The following is a 22,631-nucleotide window of genomic DNA, read 5'->3' as shown; positions in this document are numbered from 1 at the left end:
TCTAAATATTTTAAGGGAATAATCTATGTCTTGTTGACTCTACTTTTCTTTTTATTTCTCCGTCCAGGACCATTTGCTTACTTCTCCACTAATTCAGTGAACTAACTATGGCAGAGGTCACCAATGGCATCTTATTGCCAAATCCAGAATAAGATTAGACATCTCATACTTGTGTCCTTACTGATACTTTGTGATACTTACCAATGTCGATTTGCCTTCCTTTATGAAACTCTTCTCCTATTGAAGCTGCTTTCTCCTGATTGTCTTCTTCTGCCTGATATATGCCTTTCTAAAAGTCTCATTTGGTCTTCCTTTTAATAACGGATATTCCCTCCCCACTACCTTCCCCCTCTTTATGTGTACACACACACACACACACATTGTTATAGCCTTTTACCTTTGGTGATTTCCTTTAATTTATTAGTTTCAGCTACCACCTGCAAACTAATAATGCCTCTTAAGTCTGTATCTGTCTTGTCAAATTCTGCTTAGTTTTAGAGAGCTTCATACCTTGTAGGTCCTTTTGCAGCCATAGTCTGAGATCTCTCCCCCAGAAAGAAATTGTTTCCCTAGGACCTCTGAATTTGTATCTCACTTTTTAGTGAGTCTAAAGGGTTAGTAAGATCTATGAAATTATCAAAATACCAGCCTTATAACTTCAAAATTTAGAAATAAGAGTAACTACTTATCCCTTAGAGCTAAACTCTAAAATTTGATAATTCAGACTGTTGCCAGCGGGCCAGCCTCCACTGACTGAACTCTGTAAGCTCTGAGGCACATTCATACCTAAGGACCCAGCCACACCTATACACTAAGACCTCTCCCAGCCCATCACCCCTACCCACCCCTAAGGCCAGATGGTTTTAGAGGAAAGCCTGCTTTCTAGTTGTTCTATTTTTAAAAGTTCTTCCCCCCTTGAATACCAATCATAATTACTTCTTACCACTGGACACATTTTTAAAATCAAGCAAAATTAATAACTCATCTGGCTGAGCCAAAAGTCTTAAACCTCACTTGTTATTTTTATCCCCCTAAAGCTATTTCCTGTACCTTTCTCAAGGCTTTTTTGTCCATACAGATGTGATATAGATAAAATATCAGTTTTATGATTCCTGATTCTAAATTGGAGAGGTTAGTATCTATCTATAGCCACAGTTGCTTTGAAAATGTTTCTCTGGCACACCCTTCACCCCCCTTTCTATTCCTTCTCTTCCCTTTACACTTACCTATTTATTTCGTGAAAGTCAGCAAAACACATCAACCCCAGGCCTCCCTCACTGGAGCTCAGGCAAAGATGTAGAAAGTACAGCTCCTGAGGACAGGCATCTTAGCTACATTAAAGCAAGGCTGAATGAGCTGAGTCATACACGCTCAGTTCCTTCTTTCAAACTCACCAATCAGGTAGTACTCCTCCCTTGTAGTGAACTAGGGTGTGAAGGTCACCAATTACTGTTTTCTTCTCAGTCCTTTGGAAAGGTCAAAAGCTCCTCCTTTACTGGTCTTCAGAGGAAACTTGGGTACTTCTGGAAGACCAGCAAAAATTTCTAGGGGGTAGGTACTATGCAGACAATTTTTATATCTGCAGTTTCCATTTGTGTTCTTTCCTAAAATCCATCTGCTTGAGAAAGTATCTGGTGTTCTATAGATTCTCCTTAATTATTTACCTTTTCAGAAGCAAAGGTCATATCTCTTACCCAAGAGAATGTAATTATGGTGCGTTGCCCCAGGGTGTGAAAACTTTCAAGGTGGGCAAAACCTTTTAGGCACCCAACAGGGATTATTTCAAAAGGGAGGAGGAGTGTCTAGCAAAAGCTAGAGACTTAATTAAACGTCAGACTTTTTCTCAAGAAAAGTAAGTCTGATTTGGCTTGTAAGTTTGTCTTTACGGGCTGGTTTCAGCAGTTAGGCTATTGTGACATTTTCCATAAACTGAGTATCATTGTTTTGACACATATTTAAAATACACACAAAATATATAGAAAGCTTGATTATATCAAGGAATATGTACTTTGAAAATGTCATTTAGAGAACACGCAAACAAAAGAGTTTGTAGATGATTTTACCATTTTATGAGCCAAAGAGGAAAATTTAATAGTTAAAATAGCTTATTAAGAGATGTTATTGGACTTTAAAACTTATTCCTAGTTTTTTTGACTGTGAAAGTCATATGTATCCAGTTCAACAAATAGAAACAATGTACAGTCACATAAAGTAACATTGAAAGTCACCATCTTTCTGCTACTTCTTGACCAAGCCCATGCTCTAGAGGTCATCACTAGGAAGCCTTTGATTTGTATCCTCTTAGCCTTTTTTTTTAAATTCCCACGGATAGATTCACATAAAGCACTGGCCCCCCATAAATGAGATCATTGATTTGCAATTTGCCTTTTTTTCCCTAGCAAATGTAAATTGTGAGCATTTTCCCAGCTATACATTTATAACTTTTAATGGCTGCCTAGTATTCTGTGAATGTATACTGTTGTTAATTTATCCCCACCCCCGACCCCACCCCATGGATTTACCTAGTTTCCATTTACTACTATTGTAATCAGCTTTGCAATGGAAAGTATTGAGCCTATATTTTTCCACTAGAGGTAGTCATTTTATAGAATATATTCTTAGGATAAGCACTTTGTAATTTTCATAGGAGGCTTTCAAATTACCTTTCTAAAAATGTTAATGTTTATACTGACAGCAGTGTAGGGAAGAATTAATTTTCCCAAACTTTTGCTACCTGATATCTTTTTGAATTTTCCCAAATTAATGAACAAAACATGGTAGCTTGATAGTTTAATTTATATTTCCGTAGTGATTATGAAGTTATGTATATCTTTACATTCATCCATTTTGAGATTAGGTTGTCTTTTATCATTAATTTGATCTTGACATTTAAAAATATTATTTTCTCTTTACAGTGATTTGAGTATGATCTTGATCAAACAATGAATTGAACTAAGATGACTTTGAATTGTATGGTATCCCAGTACTCTTAATGATAAAATGACATTATGTGACAACTTTTTTCCAAGGTAAATTCCAGTGTTATAATTCTGTTTTATTGATTCTTTAACAGTTAAGGGAAGAAAGCCGGAGGCTGGCTTTGGCTGCAAAAAGAGAAAAGAGAAAGGAGAAGGGAAGAAAGAAAAAAGAAGAACAAAGAAGAAAACTAGAGGAGATCGAAGCCAAAAATAAAGAAAACTTTGAACTCCAAGCTGCTCAAGAAAAAGAAAAGCATAAAGTTGAAGGTATTTTCTCTAAACCATCTAATTTGTTTCATGTAATACATTCTACTCAAAATTATATTTCCTTAAATATCAGTAACTTAAGGTGAAAAAAGATCTCTACGTTACTAAGGCCTAAAGTATTTATATGCTATTTTCATTTATTGACTTCTTCCCAGCTTTTTATTATAAAGAATTTCAAACCTACACACAAGTTGAAAGAATAATGAAACAAACACCTGAAATACCCTTCACCTAATTTAAAAATAAACATTTTACTATATTTGCTTTATCTTTTTCTCTAAATATACATACATAGTTTTTTCCTAAGCCGTCTGAAAGTAAATTACACACATCTGACATTGCCTCTATAAAACATCAGCACACATCCAAGGAATGACATTTGCTTACATAATTGCAATACCATTTATAATACCTTAAAAAATTAACAGTAATTCCATAATTTCATCTACAGTCAAGACCATATTCAGATTTTTCTTAAATGAGGGAATTATTTTTAACAAGGTTCTAACTAAAAAATTATTTGAGATGAGGATATTGTTAGAAAGAACCATTGTCATTAAACCACCAAATATTTATGCTGTGTGTGTGTGTTAATTTCCCCCTCCTCCAGCCTTTTATTTTGAAAAATTTCAAACTACAGAAAAGTTTAAGGATTAGTATAATGAACACCTGTAAGTCACCTAGATTCATATAACATTTTGGCACATTTGTTTATCTTTTTTCCTCTCTCTTTTTTTGAATAGTCTTATATATGTTGTACACATCATACGAAATTACCCCTAAATACTTGAGCAGTGTTTCCCAGTAAAAGAACATTATTTTACATAACCACAATAACATTATTACACTTAAGACATTTAATAATTATGTAATAATATGTAATATACAGTACATATTCATATTTCCCAAAGTGTCCCTGAAATATTTTTTATAACTGCCTACTATGCGTTGTTTAGAACTTAGGGACAGAGAGAATAGATCAGTCATATCCATCTCATTACCAGTGAATGCTGGAATGACTGATAACTTTATATCTAATAGTAGTAGTAAAGTAAATTCAGCGTTTATTTTGTCGAGTGCTTAAAGCTAAATATATGCCAAGAACGCTAGAACTTGCTAATTCAGTATTGCTACTTCTACAGATGAGCCTGCAGTCTCGACAGAGCCTCCAAGTGCCACAACCACTACTACCATAGGTATATCTGCAACCTGGACCACTTTGGCAGGTTCCCATGGTAAAAGAAACAATAGCATAACTACAACCAGTTCAAAGAGGAAAAACAGGAAAAATAAAATTACTCCAGAAAATGTTCAAATTATATTTGATGATCCACTACCAATCTCATACAGTCAGCCAGAGAAGGTGAATGGAGAGTCCAAGAGCAGCAGTACCAGCGAGAGTGGAGACAGTGATAACATGAGAATTTCCAATTGCAGTGATGAAAGTAGCAACAGCAACAGCAGCCGAAAGAGTGACAATCATTCACCTGCTCTGGTCACCACCACTGTGACCAGCAAGAAGCAGCCATCAGTTCTGGTTACGTTTCCAAAGGAAGAGAGAAAATCTGTTTCTGGCAAGGCTTCAGTAAAGTTAGTTCCAATTTTCATTTTCATGATTTATAGTATCATTATGAAACACTTTGTTGCTGAATTTTTTAGTAAAGCAGGCAGATGAACAACTGACAAAATAAGGGTTTGTCTTTGCTCTAAAGAAGGCATGATTTCATTTGAATTAAAGAATTACTGTGTAATTTCTTCATTTTGGTTGTTAAACTGAACCCATGAAGAGTATTGATTATGGTTTCTCAGGGATTATTATTGTATTTCAGTTCTGCTAAATTTGACCTCTAGATAATATCTTCTTAAAATTGGCCCTTCATATTATGCTAAGTATTGAAAAGTGAAAAATAAATTTCTCATTTATTCATCATAGTATTCTTAAAATAAAGAATCAAATCATATAATAGTTTGCCTTTATCATTAAAAAATTCTACATCTCTTCTATATTTAATGTGTTTTTCCTCCCTGTTAAAGATTGTCAGAGACTATCAGTGAAGTGACCAGTAATTCTCTCTCCACTAGCACAAAATCTGGTCCATCTCCCCTTTCCTCTCCAAATGGGAAATTAACAGTAGCAAGTCCTAAGCATGGACAAAAGAGGGAAGAAGGATGGAAAGAAGTTGTAAGAAGGTGACTGATTATTTCTTTGATTGTTTTTCTCATTTTTATATGTGCTCTATTTCACAATGAAGCATAGTTTACCTTACAGTTAAATTCCCCTAACTCTTCCAAAGGTTGCAAACAAACTGGTGGCCTAAGGCTGCATCTGGCCAACAGAGACAACCTATACTATATTTTAGAGGGAAAAAAAAAAGTATATGTTAACACTTTTAAAATTGGGAAATTTTACATAAAAAGTTAGATCATTGTGGTGTCTGCTTGACCCCCATGGGTATTGGTATTTGGTAGTGAACTAATTTATTTAAGATGATAGATTGTCTTGTTCAGCTTTGTAACCTCAGAGCCCAATATGTAGTGTCTACTACAAACTTGTAAATATTTGGAGAATGAATTAAGTATTGGTTTTAAACTACTCTTGTCTTCAAATCATAGGATACCTTTATTTCAAGGGTTTTAGGACTAAAATAGTTTGCTGTATTTTGCTTGGAACTTTTAAATAATATGTGTTAAAAAGTAAAACAACATCCCAGAAACTAAAAGGTGGTAAGATACCAAAGACCTAGAAAGGATGTGATCCATTATAAATCTTCAATAACCTATTTTAAGGAACTCTCCAGAAATTCCATCAAATAATTAAACTTTTGATTGTTTTAAAACAAAATCTGTAGTGAACCAAGCTTATTACTGTTAATCTCAAGACGTACTGTACATTTTTTATCTTATTTTGGGCCAACACTTCCCCTCAACCCCCATCTCTATCTTTATCTCTTTCTCTGTCTCACACACATTCTTTTGAACTAACTGAAATCACAACATCAGAATACTCTCTGTACAAAAGTAAGAGAATTCAGTTTTCCTGCATGTATTTTATATTGTAGTATGCAAGCAAATTCTTAACTAACTTAAAATAATGATCACTGACTGATTATTATGTCCTTTAGGGAAAAAGGAATTATCAAGTAACTTAGTTATGTATACAAAAGGGCAGGGATCATACCTTACCATTTAAAAAAATAATGTATAATTTCATAGTTAATCTATTCTAAATAAATAATTTACTTATTCATTGAAGCACAATTGGCTCCTTCTTTTTATTGAGAGTTATACTGTTTTTCTTTTAGAAGTACTCTTTAATTTAGACTTGTCAGAAATTTATATCTACCTTTCCTGAATCTGAGTGTTTAAAATTGTAATGTAATTTTGTAAGTTTTAGGTGGGTTTTGCTTTTTTTGGAATTCCAGCAGGCTTTTCTCTTTCCTCACACAACTAAACATCCCTTAGCAAGTTTCCATATTGTGGATAATCATTTTAATGCCTCTAGAAGAATACAAGGCAGCAATGAATTTTTAGTATCATCCTTTCAGTTATGTATTAGGGAATAAAAACAATCATGTGAGTCAAATACCCAAAGGTACCCACAAGAAGCCTTTCTTGACTCCTTAGGGTAGATTAGATGCCCCAAGCAATGTGTCTTTATGATACCCTATTAGAGCACTTACAACATCGTGTTGTAGTTTTCTTACTTGGTTTCTACATAGTCAGTATATGTGGGCAAGAGCCCCTGTCTGTCTTATTTGCCATTAGTATTTGCATTAACACAGTGTATATCTACATGTATGTGCTTCACAGATATTAATGAAGGACGAAAGTCAAAAAAGCAAACAGTTTTTGGTAATGAGATGAGAAGCTGTGGTAAAGCTCACTCTCTCTCTGTCTTTCTCTTTTTTCTGTGGCTCTTAGTTGCCTTTTATCACTTAGAGTGAGAGTAGGTAGAAGAGGCTTATTCGACAATATTCTGAATTTACAGACACATATTTTAGTAATAATTCTTATTTTAAGTACAACCACTGATACTTATGATTTATATTAATTTATTTTTGCAGCTGTTAAACAGGTCAGAGAAAGTATCTGTTCCATCAACTGTGATATCCAGAGTGATTGGAAGAGGAGGTTGTCATATTAACGCTATTCGGGAGTTCACTGGTGCACACATAGATATTGATCAGCAGAAAGACAAGACAGGAGACCGGATAATAACTATAAGGCAAAGTTTTGTCTCTTACGGTTTTTTTCTTTTGTATTTTGTTGCACTAGAGCTTAATTATCAATATATATAAGCATTTGAGTTTTCAATGGAACTTTGTATTTAATAGCATACTTTTTTAAATGGGAATTTGATTCGTGTTTAAGATAAGCTTTACAGTTTTTTTTCTTATTCATATGATCTTGTGAAGTATTTCAAAGGGCTTTAAAGGAATTTTTCTTTTGTGTGTGTATGGCAAAGGTTTGAATAATCTTTTCCTTATAAAAAATTTTAATATGACATTCTTAAAAACTTCTTTTTAAGAAGGAATGGGTTTCTAACACATTCTAATCTGTAGTTTTCCATCTTTCTCTTAAATTAGCATTTGAGATTTGTTATTCTGAGATTGTATCCTTAGAATATGAGCTCAGTAATAGATTTAAATCTGAAGTGGATATTTGTTTTAAATTGAATATTTGAACATGTCTATGTCGAATACCCTTAGAGTAAAGATGATATTCTAAGAAATCATAAATTTGGTTGTGAGAGACAGGTGCCCTTCCCGGTGGTAGAGGGGCAGATAGTTTTTTAGGCTGCCTCAAGAGGAAGGAGGCAATTAACCAGCTCTGTTTTGCACTTATCCCCTTCTCCTATCTTGTTTATCCCTCCCCTGGGATAGGTGTAGTCACAACTTGCCTTACCCAGAGAAGAGGGGAAGCATATACCCTTTATAAGTAATTTCCCCCTTAGGGTCTCCATAAGGCTTTCCGCTCAATCCAATATTTTCCTGAACATCCAAGACTGGAGTTTGACCTTATGGCCATGGTTGTCATTATCAGGATTCTTCTCTCATTTTGAGACATCTGTCCAAAAGAGTTACAATAATCACTCTACTAATAGAGAAACCACTAATAAATATAAATGGGGTCATCTAAGCTACCAGGATTTAAAATAAAATACTGTTTTCTTACTCAGTGGTATTATTTTTCTTGCTTATTTGTACTGCTTTTGATATTGATCAGCTGTTTAACTTCATGGTAACAATATGGATTACATAGGATTTTAAAGTGCAATGGTTTTTCTGTCTAGAATGTATTTCACGGTAGGAAGATGATTGCTTAGTCTGAGGAAACAATAGTGAAATTAAATTTCTTGGAAAAGAAGTCATTTACTTTTCCTTTGAAAAATATAGTGGTGTGTCAGGACAGTTTATTGCTTTGTTTGCATAATACCTCAAAAATAGTCAGAAAATTGCTTCTTAACTTTTATCTGTTCTTTGTATGTGTGTACATACACATACACACACGAATTAATTTAGGCTTTACATATTAAAAAGGCGAAATTGGACCTAATTTTTTTTTTTTGTCAACTTATAGGGGTGGCACTGAATCAACAAGACAAGCAACTCAGTTGATCAATGCTCTGATCAAGGATCCAGACAAAGAAATTGATGAACTTATTCCAAAGAATCGTTTGAAAAGCTCCTCAGCAAATTCCAAAATTGGGTCATCAGCACCTACCACCACTGCTGCTAACAGTTCCTTAATGGGAATTAAAATGGCGACTGTAGCTCTGTCATCAACATCTCAGACTGCCGCAGCACTCACTGTGCCTGCAATTTCTTCTGCATCTACTCACAAAACCATTAAGAACCCATGAATAATGCGAGGCCTGGTCTTCCAGTTTCTCTTCCATTAGCATAGCCTCCTCCACAGTGTGCACAGGCTTTGCTTGCTGCTCAGACTTTCCAGCAGATCCATCCACCAAGGTTGCCCATGATGCACTTTGGAGGTACTTTTCCACCAGCTCAATCCACTTGGGGTCCTTTTCCTGTCAGGCCTTTGAGCCCTGCCAGAGCTACTAACTCGCCTAAGCCTCACATGGTGCCTCGCCATAGCATCAGAATAGCAGTAGTTCTCTGGTGAATTCAGCAGGTTCTGTAACTTCAAGTCCAACAACTACAACCAGTTCATCAGCTTCAACGGTGCCTGGTACATCTACAAATGGCAGTCCAAGTTCACCTTCTGTTGGAAGGCAGCTTTTTGTCACAGTTGTGAAGGCATCCAATGCCACCACCACAACAGTCACCACCACAGCAAGTAACAACAGCACTGCACCCACAAATGCCACATATCCTATGCCTACTGCCAAAGAATACTACCCAGTATCATCCCCATCTTCCCCATCACCACCAGCCCAGCCAGGAGGGGTTTCTAGAAACAGCCCTTTGGATTGTGGAACAGCATCTCCAAATAAAGGGGCATCTTCCTCTGAACAGGAAGCAGGTAGTCCACCAATAGTAGAAACAACAAACAGTAGACCTCCAAACAGCAGCAGTTCTTCTGGGAGTTCATCAGTTCATTCTACTCAGCAGCAACCTCCGGGATCTGTTTCTCAGGAGCCAAGACCACCTCTTCAGCAGTCTCAGGTTCCTCCCCCGGAAGTTAGAATGACTGTTCCTCCTTTAGGAACAACAAGTTCTGCTCCAGTGGCGGTGCCTTCTACTGCCCCAGTGACTTACCCTATGCCTCAGACACAAATGGGATGCTCCCAGCCTCCACCTCAAATGGAACCCCCTGCTATGAGACCACCCTCTCATGGCACAACTGCCCCTCACAAGAATCCAGCTCCTGTGCAAAATTCATCTGTTGCAGTCCTCAGTGTCAAACACATTAAAAGACCTCACAGTGTCCCCTCTTCTGTCCAGCTACCTTCGACCTTAAGTACACAAAGTGCTTGTCAAAATTCAGTACATCTAGCAAATAAGCCGATTGCTCCCAATTTCAGTGCCCCCTTACCATTTGGGCCCTTTAGCACATTGTGTGAAAGTAGCCCTACTCCTGCTCATGCCTTCTGGGGAGGATCTGTTGTTTCATCTCAGTCAACACCAGAATTTATGCTATCAGGAAAATCCTCATATTTGCCAAATTCAGATCCTTTACATCAGTCTGATACTTCCAAAGCTCCAGGTTTTAAACCACCATTACAGAGACCTGCTCCAAGTCCCTCAGATAAGTTTGTATTTTCTGACATTCTTCAGCTGCTCGTTTCTACAAATGATGTTGAAACTCTTGGTTATTTTCTAATATTTTTACTCTGTGACTGGGTCAGATAGACAGATTGTAGTACTAATTCAAATGCTATTGTGAGTATTGAGTGTGTCTAGTATGGCATTATTACTTTTTAAATCTTTTTAGAAGCTGTAATGGATTTTTATCTTAAATTTACTGTAAATAAATTTCTTCATCAGGTATATTTTTCTCTCTCAAAATAAAGAAAAGGGGACTTCCCTGGTAGTCCAGTGGTTAAGACTCCGCACTCCCAATGCAGGGGGCCCAGGTTCGATCCCTGGTCAGGGGAATAAATCCCACATGCCACAACTAAGACCGGGAGCAGCCAAATAAATAAATAAATATTTTTTCTAAATAAATAAAAAAAAATTTTTTGAAAAGTCTCATATTTTAATTTAATAAGATAATGACATCAGAAGTTTGTTTTTAGTTCAAATAAAAAATAATTACCAAAGATTTTTAAAATTTGATTTCACTTCCTACTGTTTTTTGTTTTAAAAATAATGAGAAAAATATAGAGCTACATAGTTCAATAGGGTAGGTACTAACTATATGTGCTATTTAAATTTAATGAAATTAAAAATTCAACTCAGTCAAGCTGGCCATTTTTAAAATTTTTCCCAGTTTTGTTGAGATATAATTGATGTACATCACTGTATATGAGTTCCAGGTGTAGAGCATAATGGTTTGACTTACATACATTGTGAGATGATTACGGCAGTAAATTTAGTTAGCATTCATCATCTCCTATAGATACAATTTTTAAAAAAAAAGAAAAAGGAAAAAATATTTTTCCTTGTGATGAGAGCTCTTAGGATTTAGTCTCTCTTAACAGCTTTCCCATGTATCATACAGTAGTGTTAACTGCCGTTACTATGTTGCGCATTACATCCCTAATCCTTACTTATCTCGTAAGTGGAAGTTTGTACCTTTTGACCACCTTCCTCCAATTCCCCCCCACCCCACCTCCACCTCTAGTAACCACAAATCTGATCTCTTTTTCTATGAGTTTGTTTGTTTGAGATTCCACATATAAGTGAGATCATACAGTTTTTGTCTTTCTCTGTCTGACTTATTTTACTTAGCATAATGCCCTCACAGCCCATCCATTTTGTCAGAAATGGCAGGATTTCCTCGTGTTTTTGTGTGTGTGTTTTTTTATGACTAAATAATATACCATTGTGTGTGTGTATGTGTGTGGTATATATACATATATGTATACATACCACAGCTTCTTTATCCATTCATCCATGGATGGATACTTAGGTTGTTTCCATGTCTTAGCTATTGTAAATAATGCTGTTACGAACATGGAAGTGTAGGTATCTTTTCGAGTTAGTGTTTTTGTTTCTTTTGGATATAGTTCCAGAAGTGGAATTGCTGGATCATGTGGTAGTTCTATTTTTAGTTTTCTAAGGATCCCCCATACTGTTTTCCATGATGGTTGTAGGCTGGTCATATTTCAAGTGCTTCCTTAATAAGCACATAATGGCTGGTAGCTGCAATATTGGAGAGCCCAGATATTGAACACATCTATTAACATAAAAAGTTCTGTTAGACAGTGCTGATATCTAAAGAGGATCTAAAGATCTGGTTTTGAGTGACTGCTTTTTCTTTTTTAACTTTTTACTTTGAAATATTTTTAGATTTATAGAAGAGTTCTTCTATAATTACCCCAATTTCCCCTAATTAAACATTCTTACCTAAACACCATATATTTATTAAAACTAAGAAATTAATATCGGTACAGTACAATTAACTGGACTACAGACTTTATTCAGATTCCACAGTTTTTCCAATAATGTTCTTTTTCTGTTGCAGTGTCCAGGATACCAAGTTGCATTTTGAGCTCTGTGTTTTAATATGAATATTTCAAATAATTAAAGATAATTTCATTGAGTTATTCGTAGTGAGGTGGATGGACCTAGAGTCTGTCATACAGAGTGAAGTAATTAGAAAGAGAAAAACAAATACTGTATGCTAACACGTATATATAGAATCGGAAAAAAAATATGATTCTGTAGAACCTAGGATCAGGACAGGAATAAAGACGTAGATGTAGAGAATGGACTTGAGGACACGGGCAGGGGGGAAGGGTACGCTAGGACGAAGTGAGAGAGTGGCATGGACATATATACACTACCAAATGTAAAATAGATGGCTAGTGGGAAGCAGCCGCATAGCACAGGGAGATCAGCTCCGTGCTCTGTGACCACCTAGAGGGGTGGGATAGGGAGGGTGGGAGGGAGACGCAAGAGGAAAGAGATATGGGGATATATGTGTATGTATAGCTGATTCACTTTGCTATAAAGCAGAAACTAACACACCATTGTAAAGCAGTTATACTCCGATAAAGATGTTAAAAAAAAAGTCTACCATTAAAGCAATAACAAAATAAGAATAAATAAAGATAATTTCATGCTAGAGATAGACAAACTATGGTCCATGTGCCAAGTATGGCATACTACCTGATTTTACATTTGTGGGTTTTTTTTAATTGAGTTATAACAATTGTGTAAGATTTAAAAAAAATTTTTTTTTATTTTTAAAAAGAATAATATGTGACACAAAAAAGAGTACATTCAGAACTTCCCTGGTGGTCTAGTGGTTAAGAATCTGCCTTCCAGTGCAGGGAATGTGGGTTCAGTCCCGGGTCGGGGAACTAAGATCCCACATGCCACGGGGCAACTAAGTCCTGGTGTTGCAACTAGAGAGCCCACCTGCTCTGGAGCCCGTGTGCCACAACTACAGAGAAGCCCGCGTGCCGCAACTAAGACTCGATGCAGCCAAAAATAAATAAATAAATAAATATTTAAAAAAAAAATAGTGCATTCAACTTTCAGTGTTCATAAATAAAAGTTTTGTTGAAATACACCTATGCCCATTCATTTACATATTGTGTTATGGCTGCTTCCATGTTCTGCTGACAGCCTAAAACTATTTATTATTTAGCCCTTTACAGAAAGGTTGCCAACTTGTTACGTGTTATTGAAGAGATGACATTCTGGGACTAAAAATTTCTAAATATAATGGGAACTGATTGTTATTTTTACGTCTTTCTATAACACATAAATATAATGTAAAGAACATGGTCAGTAAATATTTCCTTGCTGGGGGTTGATTGAAATATTTTCATATTTCACTTTCAAAAACACTTTCTCTTGAATACTAAATAGAATCAATATAATTTGGTTGTAAAAGCTTCATATGCTAATTAGTACATTGGAAATGCTTTTATTTTTTTCATTTTTTTATTTTTTAAGAATTTTTATTGGAGTATAGTTGATTTACAGTGTTGTGTTAGTTTCAGGTGTACAGCAAAGTGAATCAGTTATACATATACATATATCCACTCTTTTTTAGATTCTTTTCCCATATAGGCCATAACAGAGCATTGAGTAGAGTTCCCTGTGCTATACAGTAGGTTCTTATTAGTTATCTATTTTATGTCTAGTAGTGTGTATATGTCAATCCCAATCTCCCAATTTGTCCCTCCCTGCCCCTTACCCCCTGGTAACTGTAAGTTTGTTCTCTACATCTGTAACTCTATTTCTGTTTCATAGATAAGTTCATTTGTACTCTTTTTTTAGATTCCACATATAAGCAATATATGATATTTGTCTTTCTCTGTCTGACTTCACTCAGTATGACAATCTCTAGGTCCATTGATGTTGCTGCAAATAGCATTATTTCATTCTTTTTTTATGGCTGAGTAATATTCCATTGTATATATGTACCACATCTTCTTCGCCCATTCCTCCGTTGATGGACATTTAGGTTGCTTCCATATCCTGGCTATTGTAAACAGTGCTGCCGTGAACATTGGGGTGCATGTATCTTTTTGAATTACGGTTTTCTCTGGATATGTGCCCAGGAGTGGGATTGCTGGATCATATGGTAGCTCTGCTTTTAGTTTTTTAAGGAACCTCCGTACTGTTCTCCATAGTGGCTGTACCAATTTACATTCCCACCAACAGCGTAGGCCGGTTCCCTTTTCTCCACACCCTCTCCAGCATTTATTGTTTGTAGATTTTTTGATGATGACCATTCTGACCGGTATGAGGTGATACCACATTGTAGTTTTGATTTGCATTTCTCTAATAATTAGTGACGTTGAGCATTTTTTCATGTGATTTTAGCCATCTGTATGTCTTCTTTGAAGAAATGCCTATTTAGATCTTCTGCCCATTTTTTGATTGGGTTGTTTGTTTTTTTTGATATTGAGCTGCATGAGCTGTTTGTATATTTTGGGGAGTAATTGGAAATGCTTTTATATTTCATTTTTGTAAAGTTGGAATTTAGTGAAAATACTTCACTTTTCAAAAAATGTGAAATCTAGGTAATGTGTTAAGACAGACTAAAATTAAGATTTAGAGAAAAAAGAAGTAAATTCTTGTTTTGTGGAAAAGTATAGAAAAAAGACGTGCTCCATCGGGAGGTAAGGTTTTGGGGTGTACAGTTGGTTAGAGCCAAAATTAGCAATGAAGTTTAACTTAAGAGTCTATCAGAGGGAAGTATTAGATTCAGGTCAACATAGGCATGTTTGCCTTTACAGCTATACCACTATTTCTACACCCTAGAAATTAACATTAATTCAGTAATAGCACCCAATATGTAGTACCATCATCCCAAATATACCCTTTATGCCTGTATGTTTCTTTTTTCTCTCCTTTTGATCCAACCAATCAAGATTCACACATTGCTTTTGGCTATTATGTCTCTTTGATCTCCCACAGTCTAAAACATCTCACCATCTTCTTTTGTTCTTCTTGACATTGAATCCTTTGAAGAGTCCAGTTGTACTGAAGAATGTCCTGCCTTTCAGATTCACCCGTTTTCTCAATCTGTGGTTCCATTCTGGTTAAACATTTCTAGCAGGAACATCAGATAGGTAATGTTTGAATCTCACACTGTATTGTATCAGGAGGCACTCAATGACAGATTGTCCTTCTCTTATCTATGGAAAGCATGGCCACTTAGTTAAGATGCTGATTGTCAGATCTCTCTATTATAAAGTATAGCTACAATCTTTTTTTTTTCTCCTATAGTTTTTTTCTGGTTTGTTTTCAGTTTTGTGGGGTTTTTTCGGTTTTGTTTTTGTTTTTTTATTTTAGTAGCACTCTTAAGTTCACAGCAAAATTGAGAGAAAAGTACAGGGGTTTTCCATATACCCCCTGCCTTCACACAGGCATAGCCTCCTTTATTACCAACATCCCACTCCAGAATGGTATTTTTGTTACAGTTGATGAACCTACAGTCACACATCCTTATCAAAGTCTGTAGTTTACATGAGGGTTCATTCTTGGTGCTGTACATTCTGTGGGTTTGAACGAAAGTCTGGTATAGTAACCATTATACTATCATCCAGAGTATTTTCAGTGCCTTAAAAATCCTTTGTGGTTTGCCTACTCATCCCTCCCTTCCCCATACGTTTTTTAAAGGTAAAATTTTATACAACTCCTTGGCCACCAAACCTATTTAAATTCTAGTGTTAATATTAAATCTATATGTATTCTATAATAAGTAATAAAATGTCAAAATTAAAAGTAAATGTAAAATGTTTTCCTTGGTAATTTCTTTTTTATAGCTATCTTTATAAAATAAAGGGGGAAATAATGAGTGGAATGACTGGAAGAAGTAAGCAAGGAGAAATTTTTTTAATAATCTAAAATATTTTTGGATATATTAGGGACCTCTTGGAATTTTAGGTTTTTCTAATTATATCTCCTAGGGGTAACTATTGTAAATTATGATTATCTTCTACATTATAGGTATTGTCAATATGGACTCACCATATGGTTCTGTAACACCTTCTTCTACACATTTGGGAAACTTTGCCTCAAACCTTTCAGGAGGTCAAATGTATGGACCTGGGCCACCCCTTGGAGGAGCACCCACAGCTGCTAACTTTAACAGACAACATATTTCCCCGCTTAGTTTGTTGACTCCTTGTTCATCAGCATCAAATGGTGAGTAATATACACTGTAGTTCCAGAGGAAGAGTTTGTCTGTATGTTCCCTTAAAAAACAAAAGGTTTTAAGTTTTTCAAAGTTTGGAATTTTTAAGTTTTAAATCTCTTAATAATTTAAATTCTATAAAAATGTAATTTGTATTCATGGCAATCTGAAATCAGGAGGACTTTAAATAGAATTTCCAGGTTTTTAAAGTATTAGAATCAACTTCGGCTCTATCAAACCTAGCATATTATATTGAAGTTAATTTCTAAGAGGGATCATTTTTTGAGAAGAAAAAATCTTGTTGTATCATCTATTGATTTACATTTACTTTCAGGTTTGAGAATATAGCTCCCAAGAAGAAAGATTTGTAGCCTTAAAAGTAGTATAAATATCATGTGCTTTTGGTCTACCTTTAAATCTCATCTATTACATAAATAATACAACTGATTTCACATTACCAGATGTGTGTTTTTAACTGTAGTCAGACTTTGAAGCATTGATCAGATTTTTCAAACCAAGGAAGATCATTCATCAATAGGGAATTCAACTCACATTAAGAGAATTCCATAGTGAGGCTATTATTTGTGGTTATTTATTTATTTAGCGAGGAAAAAGGCATCAAATTGCTTTCACCTTGAGGAAATTTTAATAAGAATCCATTTTTTTTTAAACTACTAAATTTCTTTTAACAATGTTAGAGCCCAGTTAATAGAGACTTGTTAACTGAATGAAAGAGTAAAAAAAAATTAGTATTTGAGAGATGCATATGAAAGTACATTGCCAGTGAAAGCATGAAGTAAGGTGTAGCATATAGTGAATTTACATATTTATAGTTTTTCTTGTGTTTGTCAAATAACAAGGACTGTCACTTGGAATATTAATTATCCTTGTACAGGTGTCCCTAAGTGAAAAGAAGTGGTTTAAGAAAGAATTCAAAGTGACTGTGATAAAAACATGCCAGAAACAAAGTGAGAAGTATGAAAATAAAGTACGAATGTAAGAAGAAAAAAAGTTTACAGCAGTTCTCATTGAGGATACTTTACCCATCTTTGAAAAAGCTTTAGAAAATTTCTTACGAATCATAACTGAGATAAAGTGAATATAGTATAACATAGCTACTTAGCCTGGCTTATCTAAACATAAGCTATTAACAGAACACTGAAACTAAATATAACTCTAAGGAATAACTGATTATGACATTTTAGTCTTAACTATCTGGCTTATAAGGAAAGGTTATAGCCTCAGTTATTTAAAGCTGTATTCAATGCAATATAAATTTCTGTGTACTAGAGGAATATGGATATTTGTTTTATTTATTTAGTTTATTATAAGGAAGATTGATAGGTATATATTGAATGGAAGGTAATTCACTCTGTATTAAAAATTGGTCTGGGCTTTCCTGGTGGCCAGTGGTTAAGAATCCGCCTGCCAATGCAGGGGACACGGGTTCGAGCCCTGGTCCGGGAAGATCCCACATGCCGCGGAGCAACTAAGCCTGTGCACCACAACTACTGAGCCTGTGCTCTAGAGCCCGTGAGCCACAACTACTGAAGTCCGCGTGCCTAGAGCCCATGCTCTGCAACAAGAGAAGCCAACGCAATGAGAAGCCTGCACACTGCAACCAAGAGTAGCCCCCGCTTGCTGCAGCTAGAGAAATAGAGAAAGCCTGCGCACAGCAACGAAGACCCAACACAGCCAAAAATAAATAAATACATTTATTTTAAAAGTTGGCCCCCAAAAAGGGGGGGAATTCCCTGGCGGTCCAGTGGTTAGGACTCCGAGCTTCCATTGCCAGGGGCACGGGTTCAATTCCTCGTCAGGGAACTGAGATCCCACAAGCCGCGCCACGTGGTGCAGCAAAAAAAAGAAAAAATTGGTACTTTATCCTAATTCAGGATTCTCTCCCTTTAGGGAGGTGAATTTGAAGAGATTTTAGGGCAAGTTACAACAATTAAGAAAAAAGAAACCCAGAAAAGTAAAATATTGAGGGTTACCAACGAACTCTGTTTGTAGTGTAGCTAATAACCATATGTTAAATGATAATAATAATAACAGTAACAACAGTTAATTTACTGACGTTTAGATACTTTTCAAGGTAATTTTCCCCCCAGATTGCCTTTGTCAGCAAAATCCTATTATAAACAGTTAGGTGAGCTTAGACAAGTCATTTCAGTGAACCTCAATTTTCTGATCTGTTAATATCTACCACACTGGATTAGTTTATGGAGTAAACGAGATAATCTACTATTACTATTAGTCTACTATTACTACTATTATCTACTATTACTGTTGGTCTTTCTTCTGTTTGATGATAATGAACAGTAAGTGTTAGTCCTGTTTTCTAATAGTTTCAGAAATGTACTAATGGAATGGTGACAGAAGAGCGAACGTTTTTATAAATAGCCAGTGATTAAAAAGTCTGAAACATAATTTTTGAATGATTTTACCTGCTTAGTTTTTTCTTTGACTCCTCTTAAAATTAGTTTTTATTCCTAAGTATATAACAGATCTGGATCAGTGTCTTCTGAGTATGTTGAGCTGAAACTAAACCGTTATAGGAATAAAAACATCTTCCTTAAAATATCTACATATGGGTGATTCATATTCACCTATTTATATATAAAAATAAGGATAGTCTTTGATTTTCATGTTCATAAAAAAATAGGAATTGGGAGAAAAGATGTTAAAATTGTAACATCATTGCTATTGAAATGTGTTACCTGAAATTTTTTGGTAGTTAATCTTTAAAATAGAATGGATTCTCAGAAGCAGAGAATGTTTTAAAATAAAATAAAACATACTTACTGATATTAATGTTTATTACTTTAGGAAATACATTAGAGATTTTTTTTCCCCTTTTGAACCGTGAACCAGTCAAGGTAAACATGTTGCATTTGATTATATCTCTAGGGTCTTTAAAGAGTAGCACAAAGAACCGGTGTATATCCCCCCACCCCCACTCACTAATTGTTAACATGTTGCCACATTCCTCCCTTTCCCCACCATGTATCCCTGTGTGTATGAGTGAGTGAGTGTGTGTCTGTGTATGTGTGTGTGTCGAGTATGTGTAGGGGATTGTAGGGTTTTTTATTTTCCTGAATCATTTTAGAGTTAGTTGCACATATCAAGCTGATTTCCCCTAAATACTCCAGATTATAATATTTTGGAAGAACAAGAACATTCTCTTCCACAGCTACAGTGCAGTTGTCAATTTCAGCAAATTTTACATTGATACGTTACTATTATCTAATGTATAGTCCATATTCACATTTCATCACTTGTCCCAATAATGCCTTTATTACTTCCTCTCATTCAAGATTCAAATCAGTATCACAAATTGCATTTAATTCCCATGTCTTTTAGTCTCAGACAATCTGGAACTGTTTCCTTAGCCTTTCTGTATCTTTCAAAGAAAGCTTTTTTTTTTTTTTTTTTTCAGATTATAGGTCAGTTGTTTGGTAAAATGCCTCAGTTTGTTTTTCTGATATTTCTTCATGATTAAGTTTAAGTTATATATTTTTGACACGAATATTAGTATTAGTCAACATTGCACTGTTCTCACTGACATTAGAAGGTATAAAATATCAGTTTGTGCTATTAATGGTGCTGTTAACTTTGATCACTTGGTTTCACAGATTTCTACACTGTCAAGTTGTCATTTTTCCCTTTGTAATTTATAATTAATCTGTGGGGAGTTGCTTTGAGACAATTCTTATTCCTCATCAGACTTTCAGGCAGAATATAAGGGAAGGGGGGGGAAGAAGTAGCACTTACCTCAGTAGAAATAATCGTTTTAGTTTTGTAACCATGTTAATGTTTATAAATTTAAAACAAAACCAACCTTGATGAAGGGAAAAACACTAAAATTGAATGCAAATCGAAACAAGTAAACCTATCTGTATTTTAGATTATTAACATAAACCTACTAAAAGAAAAACAATCCAAAAAACTCTTGAAGACAGTAGTATTTTGTATACCCTTCAGTCTAAAGACAAACTTCAGACAAATCTGCAATTCTACTTAGGACATTTGTTTTTTTATAATGTTATGGATAAACAATTTTAAAGCTATATGGGGTGTATTGTAAGGTTGAGCAAATGAATAAGTAAAAATATTGATGATGATGTGATCCAGGATTCTCACTGTAAGAAGAGAGAAATGTAGAGTAGAGTAAGGCAAGGAAGAACCCTATGGAATTGGATTGGAATTAGAGGATCAATACGAACTCATTATTTTATTTTTTTATTATTATTTTTTAAAATAAATTTATTTATTTATTTTTGGCTGCGATGGGTCTTGCTGCGAGCGGGCTTTCTCTAGTTGCAGCGAGTAGGGGCTACGTTTCGTTGAGGTGCACGGGCTTCTCATTGTGGTGGCTTCTCGTATTGCGGAGCACGGGCTCTAGAGTGCAGGCTCAGTAGTTGTGGCGCACGGGCTTAGTAGCTCTGCGGCATGTGGGATCTTCCCGGACCAGGGCTTGAACCCATGTCCCCTGCTTTGGCAGGCGGATTCTTAACCGCTGTGCCACCAGGGAAGTCCCTGAACTCATAATTTTAAAATGATGTTATGTGTTGCATTGAATCATATAAAATTGCCATTTCCCCACCCCCACCCCCCCAGCACTGCCTACTGAAAGGGCCTAGAAGCAATGAATTTTCAGTAGCGGTAAGCATATTCAGTGCCCAGATCTGTCTGTTAAATATTTTAGTTCACTAAAAGAAACTAGGTCTTCCTGGGGAAATAGCTGAGCTCAGGCAGGGAAAGTATAAGGGGAGCCTGCAAAAGTCTTATAGTGTCAGAAAGTAATTCAGTGCTCAGATGATTGGGACATGTCAGAAGGACACAGGAGGCGGCTTGAAAGGGGCTCCCACTAGCCAAATTGAGGACAGTTTGACCATCAAAATGAATAATGTCAGCTCATTGAATAAAACAAGAACCCATGTGTACATAATGATTGTAAATAAAATTTTAAAATGCAGAAGAGGGAATGTTGCTCCTTACAGTATAATGACAACTCATAAATGTAGAGGAATTATAATTTGAGTCATCATTTTGCAACTGTTAGGATGATTCAGGCAAGACTCTCAGACTTTTACCTTTAATACTGAGTTTTTAACTAGTTTGCATTTTCCTTACCTAATGTAAATCTTAATACTTTTTAATGACCATTTAGTTTGTTTCATCTGACTTCTAACTCTTCTTTAGGTAATCTGTTCACACGAGTGTAATTTCATATTTTTGTTTATTTATGGTAGTCTTTTAAAATTTTGTTTCTAGTATATATATTTTTCTTAAAAATTGCCATTCTGGGTGCTGTTGTAGAACTAACCACAGAAGCATGACTTATTTTTCACAATATATGTATCTGGTTTCTGTACTTGAACAGGTTTTATCAACACTTCTCCATACATTCCACTTCTCTTTTCCCTCCCCCTCTTTAGGACATCAGGACATGGTATTAGGACTCTGGCAAATTAAGTTGGGATGTGGGGGACATGGGTCCCTTCCTTCAAAAAAAAAAAAAAAAAGGAAGAAAGCAAAGAACCTTCCTTGAGGCCCCCAAACAGCAGATTGGTGATGCCCGAGATCCTTCTGCATACAGGCTGGTCAGAGATCACTTCGGCCCTTATCCCACTCAAACTGCTAAGGTCTATCCTCCCAACATTCAACCAGCCCATGCATTGAGCACTGATTACTGGCTCTGGTCTGTGAGTTTCAGGCCTTGGCAAATTTAGTCAGTGGGCCATTTTGACATTCAGTCTTACAAAGCTGTTGTCGGATCAAAAAGCAGTAAAAAAGCATTACAGTTTTTTAGGGAAAAAACTAATTTTACATCGTGACTCAGTACACATGTACCTGTGTGTGATTGAAATATATTTACAAAACAATACTTATCCTTACAATATATGTTGCATGCTGGTATTTTCTATTCTGTTTTCTTTAACCTTTAAAAAAGTTTTTTACGTTAGTCATGACCAACCACATTCATCTCATGATCTACTAGAGTTTAATCAACACTGAACTGAAGCATGAAAGTACAGTGTAATTTTCCTGCAGGAGCACTTTTTCCATTTGTAAGTCACACTGCTCTTTCAATTTGGATTCAGGACCCTGTTGTCATTTCAGAACTGAGGTGGATTTACTGAAGCTTCA

At 35.5% G+C, this 22,631-nt stretch overlaps 2 protein-coding genes across 3 annotated transcripts in view; both read left to right on the top strand.

Annotated features, from left to right (window-relative positions):
• LOC309606634 (ankyrin repeat domain-containing protein 17-like) overlaps positions 1-9,208 on the top strand; it is a gene marked incomplete at its 5' end in the record, with an annotated part of 63,722 nt that extends 54,514 nt beyond the window's left edge. Inside the window, 5 exon segments of the mRNA XM_082343931.1 lie at positions 3,074-3,245; positions 4,388-4,835; positions 5,280-5,435; positions 7,310-7,470; positions 8,826-9,208. Of these exon segments, the coding sequence (XP_082200057.1) occupies positions 3,074-3,192 (119 nt within the window). The 3' untranslated portion in view covers positions 3,193-3,245; positions 4,388-4,835; positions 5,280-5,435; positions 7,310-7,470; positions 8,826-9,208.
• A 5,104-nt stretch (positions 9,209-14,312) lies between these two features.
• The window catches only part of LOC309606460 (uncharacterized protein), a 112,163-nt gene continuing 103,844 nt past the window's right edge, over positions 14,313-22,631 (top strand). The window contains exon 1 of one of the 2 annotated variants that reach the window (XR_014231845.1): positions 14,313-16,489. The gene's annotated coding sequence lies outside the window, so the exon portion shown is untranslated. Of the gene's footprint in view, positions 16,490-20,529; positions 22,085-22,631 lie in introns of those variants that run through there. The other variant, XR_014231846.1, reaches the window with a different exon arrangement.

This window comes from Balaenoptera borealis, assembly GCF_965194805.1.
Source record: "Balaenoptera borealis genome assembly, chromosome: 11".
NCBI lineage: Eukaryota > Metazoa > Chordata > Mammalia > Artiodactyla > Balaenopteridae > Balaenoptera > Balaenoptera borealis.
Note: the sequence above shows the minus strand (reverse complement) of the source record. Positions and strands in the feature narration are given on the sequence as shown.